The 27,384-nt window shown below is 42.0% G+C and overlaps 1 protein-coding gene across 1 annotated transcript; it reads left to right on the forward strand.

Moving 5' to 3' along the window:
• Positions 1-38: 38 nt before the first annotated feature.
• On the forward strand, positions 39-26,577 carry LOC134753675 (uncharacterized). Its single transcript, XM_063689614.1, has 14 exons — positions 39-318; positions 1,195-1,384; positions 10,205-10,347; positions 13,305-13,442; positions 13,877-14,005; positions 16,181-16,273; positions 16,504-16,631; positions 21,278-21,370; positions 21,866-21,961; positions 22,296-22,434; positions 22,714-22,803; positions 23,240-23,375; positions 24,094-24,291; positions 24,914-26,577. Exons 1-14 carry the CDS (start codon positions 255-257, stop codon positions 25,110-25,112), a joined length of 1,836 nt encoding a protein of 611 aa, XP_063545684.1. The 5' UTR covers positions 39-254; the 3' UTR covers positions 25,113-26,577.
• The last annotated feature ends 807 nt before the right edge of the window (positions 26,578-27,384 follow it).

The raw sequence follows: 27,384 nt of genomic DNA on the forward strand, positions 1-27,384 counted from the left end.
CTGACAGTGACATTTACTTATGCTTTTTTTTTTTCTGCATATGTCATCAAGGGCTGTTTAAGATACAGAAAAACGCGACAGATTAGAACATAACAGAAAGTTTGAATGGCTGTATGTGAATGAACAAGAGTTCTCCCCAAGCCATGTCCACTATGTTGGGGTAGAAAAAAAAACAAAGAAACAAATATGGCGTAGTGTTGTACGTCAACTACGTCAAGTTATAAAATGTATTTTAGTATTTTTCTTAAATAAAAATGTATGAATCAATTAAATTAGTGTTCCTTAATTTTATTTTCCTTTTAGTGACAGTGCAAATATGTAAGTATCTGTTAGAGTTTAGTGCTTTACCAAAATTATAACTTCAGGGATTCGTTACCTCAAGGTTTTTTTACAGTTTAGTCGATTTTAATCAATTATTAGTACCATTTAAGACCTTGGAGTGACACTGTCCTACACATAATTGCTGAAATTATTATCCAAACAATACCTTGTCCGGTTATACTTTATTTATCACAATCTCGACCTTTCGTGTGTAGCATTACAGCTTACCTTACCATTATTTGATCCTAACGGTATGATTTGTTTAATAAACAACGTCGTTTCACATCAAAAAAGAGCTGCTCTTTATTCACTCAGATGATTTAGGTATCATCTCAAGAAATGGCATTGATATGATTTATTACGACGTAAACTGTATGTTTCCAAAACAACACCAACACCGTTTATGTCTATCCCGGGCAAAACACAAAGCCCTGTTATAGTCTCATACCAAAAAGTGTGGAACAATATGTTTAAGTACCTATATAAACAAATTGCAACCAAACGTCCATAGAAAAAGATTTGTGATCTTATTCCTACATATCAAACCAAATCAAAAACAAAATAACATATCACTAAATATCTATTGACCTAATTTTCTATTTGAGCAAAGGACTAGCTGCAAAGTACATAGATTATAACATAGTTGCATATTTAACCAATTTTAAAACTGGATATACTGGGTGGAAAACATTAATATAGGCTGAAAAAAGTACCCAATACAGCGAATATTTCCACCATATATGAGATTCCGTCGCCGTATATGAGCCTCGGGGAGGCTCTAGCTTACAATTGGTCAAACAATCAAGTCGTAGGACTATTGTTTACTTTTTTTGGAGATCCTAATGGCAATTATAACAATAATTAACCCCACAGGCCGCAGCGAACCGGCACAGCACCTGTCCCTCCACAGCCCGGAGCCCTTGATGTCCGAGGCGGAGTATCTCGAGGTCCTCATCAGGAGAGCCGGCGACAACCTAACACTGGTCTGCGAGATCAAAGGAGACCGGCAACCGAGGTTGTACGTGTGGAACTATGTGGCTGCCAATGGGAGTTCTAGTCACAGGTAAAGTTTCTTTAACACAAGGTTTAGCTCAATATCATCTTATTATCTTCCTATAACATAGTTTGCCTTAAGGGGATCCCATGCCCCAATGACCTTCGATCTGAATCCCTTAGTTTTATGTTTTTTTTTTTTTTTTTTTATCCTATCTGGCTTTACTCCCCGCAATTTTGCACGGGGTGAATTTGCCAATGTCTGTTTTTGACTTTCACACGTGAGGAGAATGTTCGGTAGTCTGGGAGGTGTGGTTGGGAAAACCTAAAAACGAATAATTGTTATGAACATCACAGACAAACACATGACGAATACAAAAATTAGTGACAGAACGTTAATAGTAATAGTGCCAACAATAATAATGTTTTTTGTAGCTTATCATATTAACAGCAACAGCTTTAAGCAAAGTATCTCATATTTGCTTCAAAGTTAAAACATTTGGCATCAAAGTTAAATAGTTTTAGGCCATAAAACTGGATATCTGGCCATAACTATTGTAACAGTTTTGAATGATTCACGGTTAGTTTCACTAGACTATATTGACGGGTAAGTGAACAAGATGCATGTAACTGTGTTGAAATATTGGGAGCTCGGAAACAATACAAAAGGTAATCATAGTCTATATCCCGGTCAATATAAGTGTAGCATAACTTTTGTGTTAATTAGTTTAAAATTAAAACCTAAGACAAATTTCTAGAGACGTCAAAGCCGAACCTAAATATGCAGATTTCGTATATTTAAGATCTTTCACACAGTCTGGCGTGAGCAACGATTACGTTCGGACGCGTTCCTTTGTTTACCTTTTCGTAAGACCGATTTTTTTGTGTTTTGCTGAGAGTATTATAATTCCGAGTGTGTACAAATTGATTACAATGACTTTAGTACTGATAATACGTGAAAAACTAAGTTAATTAGTGATTTTTTCGTGAAAACACAATATTAGTGGTTTTATCGAACTACCCTCAATTTATGATTATGAGTGAATCGGGCGAGGATACGGCCCCGCAGCCGGCCGCGGGTGCCGAGATGTCCCCAGAATCAATCAGGAAGGTTATCATGGGCTCCGAGGGCTCCTCTCCTCAAGGAGATGGTGAGATGGACTTGCAATGGGATGACGGAGATTTGAATGCCGTTAACCAACTCGCTGCGGAGACCGAGCCAGACTCTGCAGAGCAGCGAGGCGATAAGCGACGGTTAGAGGATGACGGTGGCGATGATGATGAGTTTACGCTCGTATGTAGGAATAAACGTAGAGATGTACGTCGTTCCCCCCCTTCGAGTAGTCCTCTACCGAAGTCTGACGATATTATTTATGAGGTTTCAGTTAGTTCCAAAAACGCTCTCCCGAAACAATTGGGATTTGCAAAGATATTGTCGAGTCATAATGTGCAGGGCGTCTTAAGAGTAAAATATAAGAGTCCTTTCAAAGTACTGATCAGATTTAATACTGAGATTAACGCAAACAGTTTCTTGGAGAGTGAAGTTGCGAAGAAATTTGAGTGGATTTGTAGAAATACTAACGAGTTGCCATTCTGCTACGGGGTAGTCAGAGATATAGATTTTGATGTTGATGAAAAGGACCTAAAAGATATTTTTGTGTGTGATTCAGATACAGAGATTTTAGCCGTCAAACGATTAAACAAAAGAGATGAGCAGGGTAAGTGGGTAAAGTGTGAAACTGTACGTGTTTGTTTTCGAGGGTCAATTCTGCCCCCTTACGTTAAGGCGTATGAATGTCGTATGGCGGTAGATTCATATAAGTATCCAGTCACCCAATGTTCGAAATGCTGGCGATTTGGCCATGTCAGTAATTTTTGTCCATCCAAGGTACAAATCTGTCCTAAATGCGGAGAAAAACATGAAAATTGTGAAACAAAGAAGTTCCAATGCGTGAACTGCAACGGGAACCATTTATCCTTGATGAAAAGCTTATGTCCCGCGTTCCTAAAAGAAAGATCCATTCGTGCATTCATGGGGCAAAACAATTGCACATATAAAGTAGCCCTAAAGAAAATTAACGAGGAAAAAAAGCAGAATACTGATGTAAGCAGTGGCTTCCAGGCGAGAGAAACTCTGCTACTGAATCCGAGTCCCCTAGTATTTTCAACCGGGGAATCCTCGAAGCCTTCTTGTAGAGATATATGTGCTGGGGCTTCAGTTAGTAATTTTAATTTTGAAGAAGAGCATCCTGAAAGCGAATTAGTAAAAAGTGTACTTCAAAATAAGGATATTGGAAGCAAAAATAAAAAGCAAAGTGACAAAAAACGCCGCAAATCGAAGAGAAGCGAGAAACATAATATGAGTGCCGAGGAATCATCTGAAACTGAAAGTACCCGTTCTCCAATTGACGTAGTCCCCCCTCAGCAATCTCGAAGAACTCGCAAAGAAAGAAAGTCCTTAATAGATAGGTTTTTGGAAAAGATAAATGAAGCAATGGCAACCGAGGGAGATTTTGAAAATAAAATTAAGGTATTTATGGAATTTATCTGGAGTGAGGTTAAGAATTTTGTTCAGAAATTTTTCACTATAGAGATGTTGTTAAAGCTTTTTGGAAATCACAATAATGGCCAGTAACACAACAAAAAAGGATTTGATAAGCATATACCAATGGAATGCTAACAGTTTAAAAACTAAAGCTCGAAACTTTGAACTTTTATTACTACAAGATAAAATCCATATGGCATTTGTGAGTGAGACTTGGCTTTCTACTCAAACTACTCTTAAGTTTAGTGGATATAACGTAGTAAGAGCAGACAGGTCCGATTCTTATGGTGGCCTGTGCGCCATCATACACAGATCAATAAAATTTTCACATAGACCTTATAATGTAACTAATTCTGAAATGCAAGTTATGATTATTGAAATATTTAATATTCCTGGCCTTAAACATATTATATCGATATATTGCCCACCCTCCGTAACCACTAATCAGCATGATTGGGACTCAATCTTCAGTTTTGTTAAGTCAGAGTGTCTAATATTTGGTGATATGAATGCTCATCACGCCCTATGGTCATGTAAATCCGATCGGAGAGGAGAGGCTGTGTACAAAGCTATGTTTGAAAATGATTTCGTGTGTCTAAACGATGGTTCACACACTCGCATTAAATGGGTTAATGGCAGCCTGCAGACATCTTCACCTGACATCTCATTCGCTTCAACGGACATTGCTACTAATGTTAGCTGGCAGACTTGTAATGAAAATTTGGGTAGTGATCATGTGATATTAAAGATGAACTGTGGTTATATCCGATCTAAAATGTTTACCAAGAAGAGGAATTATAAAGAGGCTAGCTGGGCAGAGTATAATAAAGAAGCAGAAACAGTATTTGATGTTTCAGTGAGTGATGACGTTCAAACTAGTTATGATATATTCATGAAAAACATCCAATCATTAGCTGATAAACATATCCCTTGGATCAAGACGAGTGAAGACCCTTCATCAAAATTTCGACCTAAACATTATTGGAATTCAGAAATATCCAAAGCTGTAGCAGAAAGACGTTTAGCCTTGGCAAAGGTGCGACGTAATCCTACTCCATCAAATCTTTCTTGCTGGCAAACCAAGGTGTCAAAAGCCAGTGAACTGATAAAAAAGGCTAGCTCGAAAGCGTGGAAAGATTTTTGTACGAGCATCGACCATGAATCATCAGCTACTATCATGTGGAGGAAAATGAGATGGATGAAGGGAAACTCTGGAGGCCGTGCTGGTGTTGATCCCGACAACGCCAGGCATCTGCTTCACTCATTGACCCCAGATAGTGTTGCTGAACCGGACCCGTCCTTTTCTAGTGCACAATCTTCTGTGTTAGAAATCCCGATTACTCTCCCTGAATTGCAAAATTGTTTAAAAAAGAAGGATACCTCTCCAGGAGTTGATAACATATCTTATTCTATGATTTTTAATCTTTCAGACAATGGTAAATTAATGCTGATAAAAATATTTAATCTCATAATTCATACCGGGGTTGTCCCGGATCAGTGGAGAGATGTCCAAATAGTCCCTATACTTAAGCCGGGGAGGGACCCCGGCTTGCCATCTTCTTTACGTCCGATTTCTTTAATATCTTGTCCATGTAAAATTCTACACTTGATTCTTATGAAGAGAATTGAATGGTTTGTGGAGAGCCGGGGTCTCCTTCCTAACGCATCGACTGGTTTCAGACGGGCTCAGTCTTGTGTGGATAATTTGGCTTTACTTACAACTGATATTCAGCAAGGATTTGGTAAAAAACAACCTACTGTTGCTTGTTTTATCGACATCGATAATGCATATAATAACATAGATATACGCTCATTAATTAACATTTTACAAAACATAAGCATAGGTAATAAGATATGTAAATATCTATGGAATTTCCTTTCTAATAGGCGCTGTAGAATTATTCTGAATTGTGGAGGTAACCCTTTAATTAGACATACACACCAAGGATTAGCCCAAGGAGATCCCATTTCTCCTCTTTTATTTAATATTGCAACCATGGAAATCGGTAATAGTATTAATAATGTTTGTATCTCGCAATATGCCGATGATTTCGTGTTGTATAAAACAGTGGAAAGAGGGCGCACTACAGATACAGTTAGTGTTCTACAACTCTCTATTGACTGTTTGATTGGTTGTCTAGAAAAAGTTGGCTTGTATCTGTCTGAGAATAAATCAAAAGTATGTGTTTTTAAAAGATCACGAAAAGATGTTAATGTTGACATAGTTGTTAATGGCAAGTCTCTCGAGGTTGTTCGTAAAGTTAAGTATTTAGGATTATGGCTGGATTCGCCCTTGAGATGGGGGCTCCATATAAAAGAGCTGTGTGAAAGAAATTACAAACATATTAATATTTTAAAGGTTCTAGCGGGCAGGTCTTGGGGAGTTCACCCTAAACATCTCAGGCGCCTCTATATATCTCTCTTAAGAAGTCGCCTGGATTATGGTAGTTTTATTTATGGAAGCTGTGCTATTTATCATTTAAAGAAATTAGACATTTTGCAAAATAGAGCTTTGCGTGTGTGCGGAGGCTTCATACGCAGCACTCCTGTTATAGCTATGGAAAGTGAACTCTCCACCCCTCCTCTGGTTGTGCGCCGTTATTGGTTGGGTTGTAGATTTTTACTAAGAATTAGATCAAGATCAAACAGCCCCATTATTTTCGCGTTACAGAGCATTTTGACTAAACGTTACCTATTTTCTGTTATAAATTTTCCTTTGTTAGCAAACATTTATGATGAATGGAAAGATTTACCTGTGCATCACTGTGACAAATTGGATATGTACTGATGTACTCTTTGAACACGTGGGTGTCCTCGATTGACACCAGGTCATGTATAATGGATAGCATTGATTATATTGATGTCCCTAAGCGGCATCAACAGAATGAGGCGTTGAGAAATTCTACACTGAGAGTGCTTACTGAGCAGTATGTCCAATTTCATAAAATATACACTGATGGTTCGAGGTGTGTACAAGGTGTTGGAGCAGCTCTGTTTGATCCTCAGTGCAATGTTTCACTCATGTGGAAGCTGCATGATGACGCGTGCGTTATGCGAGCTGAACTTGTAGCTATTAAAGAAGCCTTGTGTTATGCAAATAATCTAGCTAATAGTGCTCCAGTTGTAATACTATCTGACTCAAAGAGTGCACTTCAACACCTTAATCGTTGTGTTTATGGACAAAGAGGCATGCCTGTTGCATATGAAGCTCTACAGTTGATTCATGAGTTTATTTGTAAAGATAGAGTTGTTAAAATACAGTGGATTCCTTCCCACGTAGGGTTAGTAGGAAACGAGGCAGTAGATAAGCTTGCTAAAACCGCTGTAATGGATGGCTCTGTACTCGATTCTATACCATATTCAAGTGAAGTAATTCCCAGAATTAAAAAAAGATGTTTACAGAAATGGGAATACCATTTTGGAGAACAAGCTTTATCAAGGGGTGTTGGAATCTGGTACAGAACAATTCAAGATAGACCCTTGTGGATACCCTGGTTTGATTCTGCCAACCTCTCTAGAAAAGTGTTAGTCTCAGCTTTCCGAGTCCGGTCCGGACACATCCCTACAAACAAATTTCTGTGCATGATGGGTGTTAAATCGTCACCACTGTGTGCAAACTGTCAGAAGACTGATGACTTGTCTCACGTGTTGTTGGAATGCGTCCGGAATTCGGACTTGAGAAAAAGAATTTTTGGTAGTCTGGGCTCCATGCACAATGGACAGATCAATTGTTGGTTGGCAGAGCCTATATCGGACAAAGCAATCAGTGTTTACCACTTTATTGACCTCTCCCTTGAGTAGGGAACTATGATAGCACCCATGAGGCTGACATGTTCACCTAGAGTGTCCAAAGCCTCCATAAAAACCAGATAAAAAAAAAAAAAAAAAAAAAGATCTTTCACAGCAATCGAGATACGATGTTTCTTTAGACAATGTTTAAAAAAACCATAAATAAATTAGTATTCATTTCTTTCAAAATCCGGTAGACGAAAATGGAGATAAAAGATTGAAGAACCGCAAGCCATTTGTTTTATAATTCTATATGTAGTGCAAAAGTGGGAGATATGATTCAAAACTTTTCAAAAACCGATTAAAAATTATAATTCATAATTTTTTATTGCATGAAAGTGAGTACAAAAGGTGTTAAGTATATACAAAAGTCCATCACAATCTGCCGAGATCCAGCATGCAATATATCTTAATTCTAAAACTACAAACTAAATTAATTTAGCTATAACTATAATGCAGCCTGCGGAGCAAATTTACAAAAGCGTCGTACAGGGCCCTACAAGTTCAATATAATAATGCGTTCCGGGTGTTGATGGGGCTGCCGCGCTTTTGCAGCGCCTCACAAATGTTCGCCGAGGCGCGCGTAACCTGTTTTAAAGCAGCAATGCGCCTGCGAGCCGCATCGCTAGTACGGCGCGTGCGCGCCAGCCCCAACACCATCCTGTCTATGATTGCGGATAGAATGGATTGTCCATACATAATGCACTGTCGTGGACTTCACAAGCCCAGTAACAGTAAAGTAACTGTAAATTTAGTTAAGATAATTATTGTCACTAACATAGTTTTTTAATCATTATTATTTACAACGACGGGACTTAATCGCGTAAAATAAGTTTTAAATTTACCTCCGACGTTACGGAGGGTTGACGGAGGTAAATTTAAAACTTATTTTACGCGATTAAGTCCCGTCGTTGTAAATAATAATGAGTAAAAATCGTGAAAGTTTAAATCATAGTTTTTTAAGTTAGTAAAATTAATAAATAACAAAACAGTCATTCGTTTACTAGTTCGGTTACTATTTATAAAACCTGAATACAAGTTAGTGGCTAAAAACTAGTGCCTACGTCAATTCTTGGGATTAGTTGTCAAGCGGACCCCAGGCTCCCATGAGCTGGCAAAAATGCCGGGATGACGCGAAGAAGAATAATTAAATACCTACTTATCAGAAATATTTCGAAATGTGCAATAAAATTTCAATTATTATTATGGCTAATTTAGGATGTCCTTGTGAAGGTCTTTATGTAAGCCGGTTGGTTTGGGTCAGGATTTTTTTTTCTTGTTTTTGATTAGGGTTCAGTACCCAAAGGGTAAAAACGGGACCCTATTTTACTAAGACTCCACTGTCCGTCTGTCCATCTGTCTGTCTGTCACCAGGCTGTATCTCATAAACCGTGAAAGCTAGACAGTTGAAGTTTTCACAGATGATGTATTTCCTGTTTTCTATACTGTTTCTATTGTCTGGGAGAGGACACTGACTTCTGTAACACAGGTTTTTACCTAGCTCAGAAGTCAGGGACTTCAAAATCTTTTTTGTACTTGCTTTTGTCAATAAAAATATTTTATTTATTTCTGTTGCCGCTATAACAACAAATACTAAAAAGTACGGAGCCCTCGGTGGGCGAGTCCGACTCGCACTTGGCCGGTTTTTTTTATTAGGCATGTTTAGGTCATTCAACTTTATCTTTATACCTGCTCGGGCGTGGCTGTCTTTTGAGGGACTACTGCGAAAAACGAAATCTAATTTCGTTATCTGCATCTCTATCGCTCTTCCATGTTCGTGCGTTTACTATTTGGTAGATAACGAAATTTCGACTTTCGTTTTTCGCAGGGGGGTTACACAGATACACACCCCACCCGGTATAATATAGATTTCTGCGGGTTATGAAGGAAGCTTCCACACACGTCACGTCCGTACCTCAAAAGGAAAAAACGGAACCCTTATAGGATCACTCGTGCGTCTGTCTGTCTGTCTGTCACAGCCTATTTTCTCCGAAACTGCTGGACCAATTAAGTTGATATGTGGTATACATATGTAAGTTTGTGACCAAAGACGGACATGTAACGTAAACAAATGAATTTTAAACACGGGGGCCACTTTAGGGGGGGTAAATGAGAAAATTAAAAAATAAAGTTTTTCAAATTATATATTTATTTTCATATCAAATGAAAGAGCTCATTGTGAAAATCTCATATATATATATATATATATATTTTATAATTAAGATAAACAGTTTAGAAGTTATTCAAGAAAATTGGCAAAAAATGACCATTCCCCCCTTTATCTCCGAAACTACTGGGTCTAAAATTTAAAAAAAAAATACACAATTTACCTATGGATGACAGCAAAACCTATTAGAAATGTGCAGTCAAGCGTGAGTCGGACTTAATTACTTAGTTTTTGATCCGACCCCTACGGGTATTTTAAAGACAATTCACTCACGTTTCACATAAAAAATTGTGTAATGTACGGAACCTTTGGAACGCGAGTCTGACTCGCACTTGGCCGGTTTTTTTTTCAAATGCCACATCCATCTTACTGTGAAAATTGTTGTACAGACGTTTCGCCATCGAGCCCTCCGGTCCGACGGCCTCCAGCTCACTGCTGCTGCCGGACCTGCAGCTGGAAGACAGCGGGCGGTATCTCTGCTCTTCGCCACCCTTCAGCGTCACCAAGTTTGTGCTGGTGCAGCCGGCGGAAGGTGAGGAGTGTTAGGTGTATAGTGTTCCAGCCCTCCCTCCAGCTCGCTGCTGCTGCCGGACCTGCAGCTGGAAGACAGCGGGCGGTATCTCTGCTCCTCGCCACCCTTCAGCGTCACCAAGTTTGTGCTGGTGCAGCCGGCGGAAGGTGAGGAGTGTTAGGTGTATAGTGTTCCAGCCCTCCCTCCATCTCGCTGCTGCTGCCGGACCTGCAGCTGGAAGACAGCGGGCGGTATCTCTGCTCCTCGCCACCCTTCAGCGTCACCAAGTTTGTGCTGGTGCAGCTGGCGGAAGGTGAGGAGTGTTAGGTGTATAGTGTTCCAGCCCTCCCTCCAGCTCGCTGCTGCTGCCGGACCTGCAGCTGGAAGACAGCGGGCGGTATCTCTGCTCCTCGCCACCCTTCAGCGTCACCAAGTTTGTGCTGCTGCAGCCGGCGGAAGGTGAGGAGTGTTAGGTGTAAAGTGTTCCAGCCCTCCCTCCAGCTCGCTGCTGCTGCCGGACCTGCAGCTGGAGGACAGCGGGCGGTATCTCTGCTCCTCGCCACCCTTCAGCGTCACCAAGTTTGTGCTGGTGCAGCCGGCGAAAGGTGAGGAGTGTTAGGTGTAAAGTGTTCCAGCCCTCCCTCCAGCTCGCTGCTGCTGCTGGACCTGCAGCTGGAAGACAGCGGGCGGTATCTCTGCTCCTCGCCACCCTTCAGCGTCACCAAGTTTGTGCTGGTGCAGCCGGCGGAAGGTGAGGAGTGTTAGGTGTAAAGTGTTCCAGCCCTCCCTCCAGCTCGCTGCTGCTGCCGGACCTGCAGCTGGAGGACAGCGGGCGGTATCTCTGCTCCTCGCCACCCTTCAGCGTCACCAAGTTTGTGCTGGTGCAGCCGGCGAAAGGTGAGGAGTGTTAGGTGTAAAGTGTTCCAGCCCTCCCTCCAGCTCGCTGCTGCTGCTGGACCTGCAGCTGGAAGACAGCGGGCGGTATCTCTGCTCCTCGCCACCCTTCAGCGTCACCAAGTTTGTGCTGGTGCAGCCGGCGGAAGGTGAGGAGTGTTAGGTGTATAGTGTTCCAGCCCTCCCTCCAGCTCGCTGCTGCTGCCGGACCTGCAGCTGGAAGACAGCGGGCGGTATCTCTGCTCCTCGCCACCCTTCAGCGTCACCAAGTTTTTGCTGGTGCAGCCGGCGGAAGGTGAGGAGTGTTAGGTGTATAGTGTTCCAGCCCTCCCTCCAGCTCGCTGCTGCTGCCGGACCTGCAGCTGGAAGACAGCGGGCGGTATCTCTGCTCCTCGCCACCCTTCAGCGTCACCAAGTTTTTGCTGGTGCAGCCGGCGGAAGGTGAGGAGTGTTAGGTGTATAGTGTTCCAGCCCTCCCTCCAGCTCGCTGCTGCTGCCGGACCTGCAGCTGGAAGACAGCGGGCGGTATCTCTGCTCCTCGCCACCCTTCAGCGTCACCAAGTTTTTGCTGGTGTAGCCGGCGGAAGGTAAGTATTGTTAGGTTTTGGGTATACCTAAATATTTACCTCTTTATTTAAAACCTCAAATATTTATTTAGCAAATAGGCCACAAGGACATAAAAAAAAACAGACAAACAAATACTAACAAATATCTTAATTATTTAGAGGTGTAAACGTATCTAAGTGTCAGAACTAAAAAAACTACTTTTTCGAATTATCCTTAGAGGTGTAAAGGGTCTCCAAGAATTTAAGTCCTATCCTATATAATGAAAAGAAAACAAACAAATATCAATCAAACTAACAAAAAGCTAGGTGACTAGGTCGATTCGAGTAAGTGCCGCCCCACACTATAGCGTCTTTTGAGCGTAGGCGTCCATTGTATTGTAGTTCGGGCGATTTTCCGCAACTCGACGAATGGCGCCTATTTTGCGTGACATGGGGGTGGGCTAGTCCTGCCAGCCCAGCTCCTCGAGGAAACCTATCAAACCTTTGATGTTGAGTAGGACCTCGGGGAGGTCTCTCGGGGATCCGAGATGTTTTGCCCTGTATGGGGCCACTCCGCTGCACTCCAGCACCACGTGAGAGGCTGTTTCTTCTATCTCCATGCATCCTCTGCATAGGGGACTGTCTGTGACACCTGTTATAAAAAGATGTTTGTTAAATAGTCCATGACCTGTTATGACATTGGTTACCATGCTCAGTCGGGTCTTTCCTAATTGAAGGAGCACCCTTGTAAGCTTTCCGTTGATGCCAGGCATGGCTTGTTTGGCCTGTCTGCATCCAGTCTGGTTTAGCCAATGTTCTGTGTGTAGTTTCCCTGTACGTGCCAGCTGCATTGAGCGTACCTTGCTAAACGGTATCGGGAGGATCGGTTCTGGGCCAATCGCTCCCGCACTCGATCCTTGCCTGGCAAGCTCGTCCGCAGCATCGTTACCCCGGGATCCGCTGTGTCCTTTGATCCATTGTAGGGTGATCTTATTGTTATGACATACCTCCATTAGTCGTTCGTGGCATTCGTGTATAAGTGGATGTGACTATATGGCTTTTTAGAGCCATCAAGACTGCTCTACTGTCGGAGAGTATGCGGATGGAGGTTCCTACTACCTTCCTTGCAGTGATGGCAGCCGCCGCGTTTATGATGCCCATGCACTCAGCTTGGAATACCGAGTTATGGGCTCCTAGCGGAGTGGTGATTGACATGTTCAGGTCTTCTGAGAAGGTTCCAGAGCCCGATCCGCTGTCTGTTTTGGACCCATCAGTGAAGATTCTGAGCTCCCGAGGATTGAGTCCTTCGTAATTGTCGTCCTCGTATAACTGTATTTTGTACCTTTTGTCGAAGATAGCTTGTTTATGAATCCGATCCGTGCCCAATTAGCGTTATGGAAAATAACGCCGCTGTGTAGTTAGTTGTGCCGACGCTGCGTCAAGCACCAGCCATAGAGTTGACTATACGCCGTCGCTCAGGAGACGCTAGTGTGTGGTGGCCCTAAGATGATCCCATAATTTTCTTGTATTTTATTCTAGGGAGCATAAATTGCGCGCGCGGTGCGTTTTCATGTGGCGATCGCTGCGTGTTACCGACGTACGTGTGCGATGGACACCCCGACTGTAGACACGGGGAAGATGAAGCCCCGCCGCTCTGCCCGCCGTCGGTGTGCCAGCGTGAGTACATATCAGTACTGTAGTTCATGACCGGTGCGTTTTCATGCGGCGACCGCTGCGTGTTGCCATCGTATGTGTGTGACGGACACCCCGAATGTAGACACGGGGAAGATGAATCCCCGCCGCTCTGCCCGCCGTCGGTGTGCCAGCGTGAGTACATATCAGTACTGTAGTTCATGACCGGTGCGTTTTCATGCGGCGACCGCTGCGTGTTGCCATCGTATGTGTGTGACGGACACTCCGAATGTAGACATGGAGAAGACGAAACCCCTCCATTATGCCCGCCGTCGGTGTGCCAGCGTCAATACACTGCAGTACTACATTGTTTATTCGGTAAATATTCAGCAGTTCGAACCGAACTATTCGGTCGAATACGAACATTCGGCCCATTTCTACTGTAAACATTTGATTGATAATATTTTATTTGCTTTCAGAGTCCGGCATGCTGAATTGCTCAACAGGGCGCTGTATATCAGCAGCGGCGTGCTGCCCCACTCCCAACGCGGGTCCGCTGTGCCTGCAGCATAGTTGCTGCTCCGAACACGACCCGTACCGGACTGAAGGTCAGTAGTGACCTGTACAGGGCGCTGTATATCAGCAGCGGCGTGCTGCCCCACTCCCAACGCGGGTCCGCTGTGCCTGCAGCATAGTTGCTGCTCCGAACACGACCCGTACCGGACTGAAGGTCAGTAGTGACCTGTACAGGGCGCTGTATATCAGCAGCGGCGTGCTGCCCCACTCCCAACGCGGGTCCGCTGTGCCTGCAGCATAGTTGCTGCTCCGAACACGACCCGTACCGGACTGAAGGTCAGTAGTGACCTGTACAGGGCGCTGTATATCAGCAGCGGCGTGCTGCCCCACTCCCAACGCGGGTCCGCTGTGCCTGCAGCATAGTTGCTGCTCCGAACACGACCCGTACCGGACTGAAGGTCAGTAGTGACCTGTACAGGGCGCTGTATATCAGCAGCGGCGTGCTGCCCCACTCCCAACGCGGGTCCGCTGTGCCTGCAGCATAGTTGCTGCTCCGAACACGACCCGTACCGGACTGAAGGTCAGTAGTGACCTGTACAGGGCGCTGTATATCAGCAGCGGCGTGCTGCCCCACTCCCAACGCGGGTCCGCTGTGCCTGCAGCATAGTTGCTGCTCCGAACACGACCCGTACCGGACTGAAGGTCAGTAGTGACCTGTACAGGGCGCTGTATATCAGCAGCGGCGTGCTGCCCCACTCCCAACGCGGGTCCGCTGTGCCTGCAGCATAGTTGCTGCTCCGAACACGACCCGTACCGGACTGAAGGTCAGTAGTGACCTGTACAGGGCGCTGTATATCAGCAGCGGCGTGCTGCCCCACTCCCAACGCGGGTCCGCTGTGCCTGCAGCATAGTTGCTGCTCCGAACACGACCCGTACCGGACTGAAGGTATAATAATTCCTTTTTTATAACTCTGTGAGCTGTAAACCTCACGAAACTCCAAGGCCCCGCCATGGATGCTATTCTGTGCACTTTTGAAGAAGCCTCCATTACGGATTTAGGCGGATTGGTTAAAATGAATAATTTGTTTTTCCTGCCCTTCGGCCGAAAAGAGTAAACTTTCGGCCCGCTGCGCTAAACGAAGTTGTCGCTTTCCTGCTCAGTAATATAGTATGCGAAAGGTAATTCTGCCAAACGACATTTCTGCCAAGTAACATTATGCAGTTTATGCAATACGAAAGGTAATTCTGCCAAACAACATTTCTGCCAAGTAACATTATGCAATACAAAAATATGTCAAAGAACTTTCTGCAACACAATAGGGAACCCTGTAGGATACTAGACTTATATTGACCGGGATATAGACCGTGATTACCTTTTGCAAAGATAGATATAACTCCGTAATAGATGGATACAGTCTAAGGAAAAAACGTGCCTCGAAAATCACGAAAATTTGATTCTCGATCAGATGGCGCCACTAGTTTTGGCCTACTCTCGTATAGAGGGCGTTGACTGTTTCGTTTGTTATTTATAATTTTAACGCATACCAGTGAAAGAACGTGGGTCAAAATCATATAAAAATAATTAATGCAAATAAAAAAAACATTTATCCATATTTAAATACATTTTAACGTATTTTTATAAATATTCATTTTTAGTTTTAAAGTATGTCGATAGATGGCAGTGAATTTAAAGTTGTTACAAAATTTACTATGACAGTACCGCTCTATCTTATTATATCCTCATTGCCTTTTGTATTATCTGATTACCTGTAGTATGCGGCCACCATACTACCTACATATACCAGTACCATGCGGCCTCAACAGCCGAGGATAACAAACGGCGCAAGTACAGCACGCTCGGCAGTGGCTACATATTTGAGCCTTTTGGGGTCGAAACTTTAGGGCCGTGGGGACCCAGCGCCCGGCGCTTATATAAGGGTTTGGCGTCGCGTTTGGTGGATGCCACGGGCGACCAAAGGGCTGGCCAGTATTTTGCCCAGAGAATTAGCATCGCTATTCAACGGGGAAATGCAGCCAGCCTGTTGGGCACACTGCCTGCTGGCGGCGAGTTAGAGGGGGTGTTTTGTTTGTAGGGTTTTTTAATGTACATAATTTTAGAGTAAGTAAGTTGACGAAGCCTGTTGCGGATGGTGAGTTTGTGTTCACCTGACGAAGCCTGCGTTGCGGATATAAAATTATGGTCCCTGAATAAATAAGTATACTATTAATGTATGTGTAAGATGTGTAATGGCATGTGTTTGTTGCAGGGTTCGTGGAGGTGGATTTCCCGGCGTCGTTCGAGGACAAGCACGCGCCCGACCAGTACGGGTTCATACAATCCACCATTTACACCGTCACAGGTATATCCATTACACTGTATAACTTACTATTAGAAGTCATCATCTTCCTCGCGTTGTCCCGGCATTTTGCCACGGCTAATGGGAGCCCGGGGTCCGTTTGGCAACTAATCCCAAGAATTGACGTAGGCGCTAGTTTTTACGAAAGCGACAAGTCTCACCCAAGGTGAGTTTTTCCACTTTTAAATTTATTCTAAGCTATTAGTTAATTAATTTGTTTTTCTCTTTTGCAGCTTGCGCCCTAATCTTTATGATAGCGGCGGTGCTGCTGGTATCAGCCATTTGCAAGATGCACATGAAGCGCGCAGCACTGCGGAGCTACGCTCGGGCAGCCGCGCAACGGAACTATATGACACACCCGGTATGTTATTCTTCTAGTGGTTACATACTCGAAAAATAAATTTTACCTCTCATTTCCTTAGTTTTGAACTAATGCGTTGAATTAAACCTTTGTTATTTGATATTTCTGTATACTTTATTTGTGTATTTTAAACATTATTGCATTATTATTTATTGCCGGTCCCATATTGGGATACCCTCCTACAATTTAGGAGGGAATTAAATCTTCTCGGGTCCGTGGTGTAGGGTTGGAGCCGGCGTAGTTTTTATCGCGTATATACTATATATCTTTACTTGAAAATAATTGCATGTACAACCAGCCTTAAAGTTTGTAGTCTATGATTGTTCATTATTTTAGTATGTGGGTATTTTTGCACTTTGTAATTTTTCCTCAGTCACCCGTTGACCACGAACGCTGTAAAGGGTTCGAAACGTCGGGATGTATTAAAAATTCAATATACGCGATATAATCCGTTTTCATAGTTTTATTTCATGAGTAACTATCGCGGTAACCGAAGACAATATTATTATTGCACATCAAAAATAATTAAAAATGGCGGACTTAATGCCTCATGACATGTATTTTCCTCGCAATTTAAGTGAAGAATCGGAAAAAAATACTTATCTAACCTAATAACTAATTGCCCAGCAAAACAACATCAGCGATTGAGATTTAATAACCTGTTATTTTTTTGTGACAATTATGAATTAATGGTGAACATTAACCTGTATTTTAAAACGAGTTACAATACCTAATATTTCACACATCAATATGTATTTTCAGATTGTTTAAGACGCAAGCAAATAAGCAATATTAGCCAGTTAGTTTTCCTTTTCTACTCCACCTTGAGGTCCCATGGTACAGTCGCCATCAGATCAGCCTCTATTGTCAGAGCGTTAGAGTGCGTGTTCAGATATTGTGAACACCTTGGCCGCTCCGATATATCTGATGGCGACTGTACATGAGCCCTGTGTTTTCGTTGCTCGTAACTCGTAACTCTTGTCATGACTGAGGATTCTGCCTTCGTATGTGAGGCAATGTGAAGTCACAATTCACAATAAAAAATCCTACTTCATATACCTATCGCTATCTTATCTTTCTTGACGCTGAATACTGAGGATTAGAATAGAATAGAATAGAATAGAAAACGTTTATTGTAAAAATCTACATACAGCACCATACAAATTTAAAAAGAAGAAGATCTTATACACTAACACGTAAAATTACAAGTAGCTTATACTAACATGCAATAATTACAATATTGATGGTGCTATAGAGGCTACAAATGGACACCACTCAGCATATGCTCTAACATATAGGTATATGCTATTGATTACTCAGTTATTTTAATCGATGTGTCAAACAGTTTGTGCAACTGGCTCTTCTGTTTTATTTAATTAATAATTGACGAAATAAAACTATGAAAACGGATTATATCGCGTATATTGAATTTATAATACATCCCGACGTTTCGAACTCTTTACAGCGTTCGTGGTCAACGGGTGACGAACGCTGTAAAGAGTTCGAAACGTCGGGATGTATTATAAATTCAATATACGCGATATAATCCGTTTTCATAGTTTTATTTCATGAGTAACTATCGCGGTAACCGAAGACAATTAATAATTGACGTATATCTGACAAAAAATCCATATTGTAATTCAAATACCAACTTGGAATAGCTAATTAACAACACTCAAGGTCACGCCGATTTCACGCCGATCATTTATCGGCGGCGGCGGCGTGGCAAAAAAGCCCGGCGGCGGCGGCGCGCATATGTGGCAATGTTTTACGAGTATGTTTAGTCAAAGATAGATATAACTCCGTAATAGATGGATACAGTCTAAGGAAAAAACGTGCCTCGAAAATCACGAAAATTTGACTCTCGATCAGATGGCGCCACTAGTTTTGGCCTACACTCGTATAGAGGGCGTTGACTGTTTCGTTTGTTATTTATAATTTTAACGCATACCAGTGAAAGAACATGGGTCAAAATCATATAAAAATAATTAATGCAAATAAAAAAATTATTTATCCATATTTAAATACATTTTAACGTATTTTTTTAAATCTTCATTTTTAGTTTTAAAGTATGTCGATAGATGGCAGTGAATTTACAGTGGTTACAAAATTTACTATGACAGTACCGCTCTATCTTATTATATCCTCATTGGTTTAGTGCCATAAATGTAATCAATTGGGTCAGACATCATTTTCTATATCGGATTGATGTTACAATACAGTAAGAACTCAAAATATACCTTATACAGGGTGGAAAGACACGACGATCCTTCTCGCAAAGGGGGGTTAGTTTAAGTGATGGAGAATCGATTCGATGTTTAGATTTTTGTTACGAACAATTAGTAAAAATATTAAAATTAATTAATCTTCTTCTTAGTGACAACCCTACTATTACTACGTACTATCTACCTACATGTAAGTGTAATGTGACACTTATGTTTACAAAAATATTTGACATAAAATTGACATACGGCTAGTTGGGTGTGGTGGAGGATATCTTTGTCTGTAGCGTCGTAACGTCTCGGCGGCATTATAATTACACTCCCCGTATAACATAAGCATATTTAGGTAATCGCGGGCTCCCAAGGGCATTTTGAAAATAGGTTTTTTCGCGTAGTTTTTAATTTATTTGCGTCACGGTTTTATCACGGGTAAAGGTGACAGTCCATTTCCAACCGCAGCTGCATTACTGCTCCGACACTACTGCAGCGGCTTGAACGCTTCGGTGTTATTGTCAATTTCCATAGTAAAATGAATGACTATATCGACTGCACGTATGGTGATTTTAACGTTTTCCCGACCGCAGCTGCACTACTGCTCCGGCACGTCGGTGTTATTGTTAATTTCCATAGTAAAATTAATGACAAGGCCGACTGCACGTAGCATGACCATTTTTGCGTATTTAGTGTATTATTGCAACTGGGGCTGCAGACCGCACGTCAAATCTGTCACCTGCACTGAAATGTCTTTGGGTCACAGATATTAGTAGTTCTAAGCAAAGAGGATATAACCATGTATGTTAATGAACCTAATGAGGGTTGTCACTTTCAGTATTTTGCATTAAAAGTTAACTGCCTATAACTTCAAAACGGTTACGAATATGAGCCTAGTTTCTTTAGAGGAAATACAGTACTAAATTCAAACAATCCCCCTTTTGCGGAAAGGATCGTCGTGCCTTTCCACCCTGTATATGTGTGTGGTGGTCAAAAATCGTTCAAACTTCGATTGTACTGCATAGAGTAGAAAAAACCGTTCTCGAATAAAAGTCTCGAAGACCACACACGGTCTTTAAATGTTGTGATTGTAGTGTGTAGCCTGCTAAATGTGTGCATAAAAAACTATTTTCAAAATAGTTTAGATTGACTAGTCTTTTGGTTCCAAAAAAAGAAGCGGGTAATATAGCAGTGTTTTTATTACTACTTTTTAAAACGCAACAAAACGTTTTGAAATTTAGCAAATTAAATAAATAAAGCTATAACTATAAATTCTTCGCATTTGCATAGTTATGTAATTTAAAGTGAACTGGATAAAACAACTAATACAATGATGTTAAAAGATAGAAAGGAAAGATCCTGGCAGGATCGCCATGTAAGGTGAGGATTCGGAGTTGAGTAGAAACGAGTGTTCAGCTTAAACGATGCTTTATTACTGCTCTCCAAACATAAGTAAATGGTCCTTATATATATATATATATATATATCCTATGAGCTACATACATAACTATATTTAGTATACATATGAAGATCGAAAAATAATATAGGTTTTCCAATTTTAAAAATCTGGGAACAAGCAGTTACAATAATTAATTTTATGTTGACGACCGGTCTGGCCTAGTGGATAGCTGGGTAGTGACCCTTCCTATGAAGACGATGGTCCTGGGTTCAAATCCCGTTTTTTTTGTCCCAAATTTATTTGTGTGAAGAACACATATATTTGTTCCCGAGTCATGGGTGTTTTCTATGTATATAAGTATACATTTATCTATATCGTCGCCTAGTACCCATAGTACAAGCTTTGCTTAGTTTGAAATCAACCTTAATAGCCGGGTCCACACATAGCGAGCAGCCTCGCGAGGAAATTTCCTCGCGAGGCCGCGTGCTCGTGTAACTTTTGCCTCAGCACGTTTGCCTCACCCGAGCCAATTTGCTCGGCAAGATGGCGTCATTCAGTCAGCTGTTCAAAATGGCGCCGTACGTACTGACTGCCGTGGCTTGCGTTTCGACTATTTTGCTTTTTAAAGCAATTCAAAAGAAAAGGAGGAAGAAAAGAGATTTTGGGTGCGGAAATTATATAGACACAGATCGCAATATATTTTTTCCGTGTTTTGACAACTTTTGACGTAAGTACGAACAAATCACACGCACCATAAACAAACACGTCCACACTGGCGCGCGGCAAACGTCCGAGGCGCCTTTCGATAAACCGCCGCCGCTCGGGCGAGGAAAACGCGCGCGCCGCCTCGGCCAAGGCACGTCTACACTGGCCGTTTTGTGCGCGAGGAAATTTCCTCGCGAGGCTGCTCGCTATGTGTGGACCCGGCTATTGACAAGCGACAATGTGCTACCTTTTGGTTGAAAATGTCACAAATATTTATGTACCTGTTTATTGATGTTGTTGTTAAATGACGTTCTGTTGTGGTCGTGCAGCCACCGCGCTACCCGCCGTGCTACGAGGCGTCGCGGCTGCTGGAGCAGGCCGCCGGCGCGCCGCCGCTGGACATGCCCGCCGTCACCGACATGGTAACTATACTGCAACACGTACACTCACTATCGAATAGGTAATGACGGCCAAAGTGGCCAAAGGAGTGTGTGGCTCCGGGCTCGGTACTGTAACTACTGTAAAGGTGTGCAACCTTTACAGCCTTTTTGATCAGTGACTGGCAACAGGCACACATTTAAATTTAGAATCTGATCTCACTGTCAAATGGAACGGGTGTGCGGTTAGGCATTTCTAAAGAAGAAGACATTAGGAGTAGTCGATGATTGTACTTAGCTAACTTGTGAAAAAAAAACACAGAAGTGCTGATAATCCATCTTTTAAATATCTTCCGCATCCTCCCTGCTAGGTCGTATCCCTTTACAGTACACACCGTCATATAAATGATACGTAATGATCGTCATATAACGATATATCAAATAAATGTAATATTTTCATAGGAAATTGACGTATATGGTGCTTCCACGCTTGCCGAAACGATGCAGACAATTAGTCTGACTCCATTGTATTTGTTCTAGCAAACCACGCCGGACCCGGTGACGGACGATAATCCGGACAACGCCGGATTCGGACTCTCTCGGCTCTCGTCTATATTCTCCTCGAGATACAGACAGGTTAGTAATGTCAACTAATAAACTAGCAGCTCGCGAGTCCAAATGTATAATTTTGAAAAATAAATAAATTGATTACTAGTCTATAAAAAAATATCGAACCTATGTGCCCATAAAATTTCACATTTAAGAAATGCGACATGATGAAACGCCAAATTTGTTGTGTTCGACCGAATTTGTCATTATATTTTTTTGTAGTAAATAGGGTTCATTTATTACGACTTTAAAAACGATTTTTTTAAACCACTTGATAAATTAATATAGTCCAAATAGTGATCTGTTTCAAACGAATGTTTCTGACAAATAGTCAGATCGATTAGAATATTCGAGTGTGCAGGTGCCGACGCGCTGCGACGTGGAGATGACGCCGGTGCGGCCGTCCTCGCTGCACAGCTCGCCGGCGCGGCGCCTGCGCGACTACCGCAGCCCCGCCTACGACGACATCCACCAGGAGTACTTCCTCGACGCGGAGACGGGTTAGTCTAATCTAATATTGCATTGTCCACAGGGACGTGAAAAATGTCAGGACGGCCGAGTTGGTTCGGCCATCCTGACATTTTACTTGCCCCTTTACAAACCTATGGACGTGGACAAAGTTTCAAAGCGTACTTTGCTTGAAATGAGAGAGAGAGAAAGTAATCTTTCGTGAGTTTTGTCCCTTATTCGTCCCAAGCGATTAAGGTTAATTCGAGGACATTGATTAAATTATGTTCTGTTGAGAATCTATTCATATTTTATTGTACTTACGTGTCCAGGTAACTGCGGGCGCGAACTCAACTACATGTCGCCAGTAGAGATGTACCGTAGCCGGCTCGACTTAGACCGCCGTCTCACCCTCCAACTAGGTATTGGATTGTTTTGTTACTCTTTAAGCCTATTTAACCACATATTTTTGATGATTAAAATCTTTAAAAATAATAAAATTTAATAAAGAGCTTTCAATATTAATATGCTTTAGTTATAATAGTTTGGGATATAATTATTATAGCTAAATTAATTGATTGTATAAGACGTATAGTTTTTGAATACATAACCCCCCCCCCCCCACCCCCCATGGCCCCATCTCAGCAGCATTTCGGGGCCATTTCGTGACACTTTATTTTCACTATATTCTTTTAATGTATGTCTATTGTCTGTGTGTTTACGAATAAAAACTATTCTATTCTATAATCGTGCCTCCGTAAATGCTAACCGATGCGCTATAGAAGCGAGGCAGTCCCGCTATCACCCGGAACGCGTTAAATTGCTTAACAGCATCGACTTATTAGATTATTGTGACAGGGCGGTTCCAGCTGTCTCTGCCGCGCTTCGGGCGCGAGCGGCCCGGCACGCCCAACGTGGCCGAGATCAACATCCACGACCTGGACTTCGTGCAGCACTCGGCCGACACTTACACTCTCAACGGACGCACTATCAGGTACAAGCATCTATCTTATCCTTCATTCTGCAGAAAAAAGGCGTGTTACGATATATTTGGCCACTTTGGCCGTTCCTATCTATTTATTCTGACTGCATTACGATTTCTATGTCGCTTCATTGCCGATTCAGGTTCGGTTCTTCCAAAATTATATTAGATATCAGGAAAAATTTTAACTGACCTATCGTAAGCATTTGACTGCCTTGATCACGCGAACTTAGTAAATAAACGAAACTTTATGGGATAAAAATAGTTCATTTAGCCATGTCTAATTCTATCTTTCGGATTAAGTGAATAAATGTTAGCGGAATTTAATCAGCCGGGTCCCTCGTAGCGAAGCTTGGAGTACTCAGAGGTTCAATTTTGGGACCCTGTCCTTTGACCACTGACATGTGCCGCTTTACAATTTGTTACAACGAATGACTGTTTGTCATTCGTTGTAACAAATTGTAAAGCGGCGCGGTAGACCTCGTCGGAAATGGCGACAGCTTAACGACGCCTTTTGAGACTGCGTAGGATAGATTTAGGGCCGGTTGCACCAAACAGTAGCGTTCGCTAAATTTTATTGTATGGGAAGTTTGATAGATCTCTGCTGCGTAACGTTGATCAGTCTGTTAACTGTGGTCGGTGCAACTTGCCCTTAAACGTGGAAGGAAAATAGCAGAGGGTTTTGCTTAGCAATGGGACATTATTGGCTAATAATAACAAAATTGTGTAGACTGCTGGGCGCGAACTTCTCGACGTGCCCTCGTCCGCCGCCGTACACGTGGCGCAAGGCGGGCGGCCCGCCGCCGGACTACGTGCCCGGGACCGGCGGGACCGGGGGGACCGGTGGGACCGGCGGGACCGGTGGGACCGGCGGGACCGACGCCGCCGCCGACGCCGACGCCGACAACAACACCGAGATGCCGCCCAGGTACACTAGTGTTAAGTTCAACTTATCCACGTACTCGCGGCGCAAGGCGTTGGCGTTGGCGTATTTGTAAACATTCCTATAATTTTGGACACTTTTAATAACATTAATAAGTCATCCATCCATCATCCATTAATTACATCACACGAATTTGAAGATTTGTTGACCCCTCCCCCCTCCTCCTTGTCACATTTGGCTAACCCCTCTTCCCCTAAAAAATACACCCATAAACACTGATTATCATTAACTGATGATGATTATCGTTAACAGTGAATAAAAAAAACAAAATCATTTTCGGTTACATATTTTTTTTTTTTTTTTTTTTTTTTTTAGGAAACAAACAGTCACATACAGATAAGTTTAAACTTAATATTATAACTACATATGTAGTTACAGTGACGTCACAAAGTTTGTGAATCCCCCTCCCTCTTGTCACAACATGTCACATTTTTTGACCTCCTCCCTCCCCCTAAACGTGTGACGTAATTAATGGATGAGCCCTTACCCGATAATTGTGACGTTTTCAACCAAAAGGTACCACATTGTCCCTTGTCAATAAGGTTGATTTCAAATTGAAGCTGGTTGAGAATGGCACAATTTTTGATAAACTCATTAATATCAATAGGTACGAAGACGTGAATAGCAACGAGGAACACATAGAAAGAGTGACCGTGTCCCTCAACGCCATCCGCGAGAGCGGCGAGAGCCTCAACTCCACCGACAACGCCGACAACGACAACATGAACTCCATCGCGTACATGCTCGCCACCGACAACATACCCGCCATCGACGACGTCAACGCCAACGAGATTGTCAGTGATTAGTTTAGTCGGTGGATTTTTGTCGGTGAAAGTTTGAAGCTATCACCACCGGCAACATACTCGTCATCGACGATGTCAGCGCCAACGACATTGTCGACAGTTGGTTTAGTCGGTGGATTTTTGTCGGTGTAAATTTGTAGCATTAATAGCTACTGACAACAACGCGCTTTCAACGACGACAATAGTTTGTCGGTGTTTAATGTTATTATGAAAGTTTGTAGTATTGATTTTGTGAAAGACTGTTTTTGGTTGATTTCGTCTAGTTAGTCGGTGATCGTATGGTTCACTTTTTTTTAGTCAATGAAAAGAGCAGATTTTTCTAAATTCGTTTTAGCATGACACAATTTGCCTGCCGCCTTTTCAGAAATATACAAGTTACAATTTTTACGTCAAAAATTTTAGACCTATGAAATTGTAATTGTAGTTGATACGTAAAAAAAATAAAGAATCTTCGTGTTTGTAGATGTGGAATATAATTCTGTCGACGACAAAACTATTTGTCGGTGCCGACAAATCACCGACTAAAGTATTTTTCAAATTTTATTCTTGCACTTCAAATCTTGCCTCTCCTAAATGTGTTGTACATAGCATAGTGCCTTAGTAACACAATAAACACAAAGTATATTTACGAAGTATAATGTAAATAAAATTAATTATAAATTCTAACGCAACTCTGGAGAATAGACAATAACGTTCCGGTTGAAAAAAGTTTTGTTTACGGTTTATGAATACCGATTATTATCCCTTAGTTATAGTCTGAATCTTCTCAAATGATTTTTTCGCCAAAGACCGTATTATGTTAAACCATAGAGTAACTTATACTAGAGCGGTACTGTCATAGTAAATTTTGTAAACCCAGTAAATTCACTGCCATCTGTCGACACACTTTAAGACTAAAAATAAATATTTATAAAAATACGATAAAATGTATTTAAGTATGGATAAATGATTTTTTTATTTGCATTAATTATTTTTATATGATTTTGACCCATGTTCTTTCACTGGTATGCGTTAAAATTATAAATAACAAACGAAACAGTCAACGCCCTCTATACGAGTGTAGGCCAAAACTAGTGGCGCCATCTGATCGAGAATCAAATTTTCGTGATTTTCAAGGCACGTTTTTTCCTTAAGACTGTATCTATCTATTACGGAGTTATATCTATCTTTGGTTAAACAAAAGCCATTGTTAGTTTTGTGTGTGCGCGTGCCCATTGTGTACCGTTGAGTCTGAGCGCGTGCTACGGCGCGTGCCATTGTCAGACAATGGTACACAATGGGCGACCGCTCACACAAAAGGAACAATGGCTTTGTTGTCAGATTACTGTCTTAGGCGAAAAAGTCATTTAAGAAGATACTTGTTTATCCAAATCCCACTTTATGCCTTAGCTTTGCCCATAATCACTTATCTGTAGGAAAGTTTTATATTGCCATTTGATTTAAATTGCCATCTTTTTATATAACTTGCCAAATAAGAAGAAAAAAAAAGAAATTGTGTCTTAAGGGGCCCACTGACTATCAGTCCGCCGGACGATATCGGCCTGTCATTTGTTCGGAACTGTCAAATTTTTGTTCTAAGTGACAGGCCGATATCGTCCGGCGGACTGACAGTCAGTGGACCCTTTTACGCATGGAGATTGTATAAAGGAGCCAAATCTCTATGTATGAAAAGTGTCCATCAAAAAACAGTAATTAGGCGGCGCCACCATACACCGAAATACTACCAAAAACAACCTACGTAATTTGGTCGGGTTATTTGTTGCTGTATATGGTTCATGTTATACTCATGTCCCAGAGCCTAACTAGCGCCACCGGAGAGATTAGGAACTATTATTTAAAGCTTAACGCGGTCACTTTTACAACAATTCTGCCATAAGAGATTGCGATCCTTTCTATACCATCCATACTTTTACGTATAAAGCTTTTGGGGCTACATAATATGTGCTATTTTCAACCAAAAGGGTACTTGTACTTATTGTTGCTTGCCAGTAAGGCGCTATTTCCATATAGCTTCAATTAGAAATCAACCTTATCGACAAGCGACAATAAGTACCCTTTTGGTTGAAAACGTCACATATATGTGGCTTTTCAGAAGGGTCCTTATATGTGGTTTTCCAACAGGGAAGGGTTCTAATGGAAAAGACCTTATGCGCATGAATCATAAGGACCCTTCGTTGATGGAAAGCCACATATCAAGGCTTGTGTAAATCGCTTTGTGAGCAACTTATAGCAAATACTCGTTTTTATACCTTCTCCAGGGTTGTTATGTGAATTA

The sequence above is a fragment of the Cydia strobilella genome, chromosome 27 (assembly GCF_947568885.1).
Source record: "Cydia strobilella chromosome 27, ilCydStro3.1, whole genome shotgun sequence".
Classification (NCBI taxonomy): domain Eukaryota; kingdom Metazoa; phylum Arthropoda; class Insecta; order Lepidoptera; family Tortricidae; genus Cydia; species Cydia strobilella.

Coding starts and splice junctions, on each gene's coding strand:
- LOC134753675 (XM_063689614.1), top strand. CDS start 255: ATGTATGAATCAATTAAATTAGTGTTCCTTAATTTTATTTTCCTTTTA. Junction 13,443..13,876: donor CCCGCCGTCGGTGTGCCAGC/GTGAGTACATAT, acceptor ATTTGCTTTCAG/AGTCCGGCATGCTGAATTGC. Junction 22,435..22,713: donor CTTCCTCGACGCGGAGACGG/GTTAGTCTAATC, acceptor TTACGTGTCCAG/GTAACTGCGGGCGCGAACTC.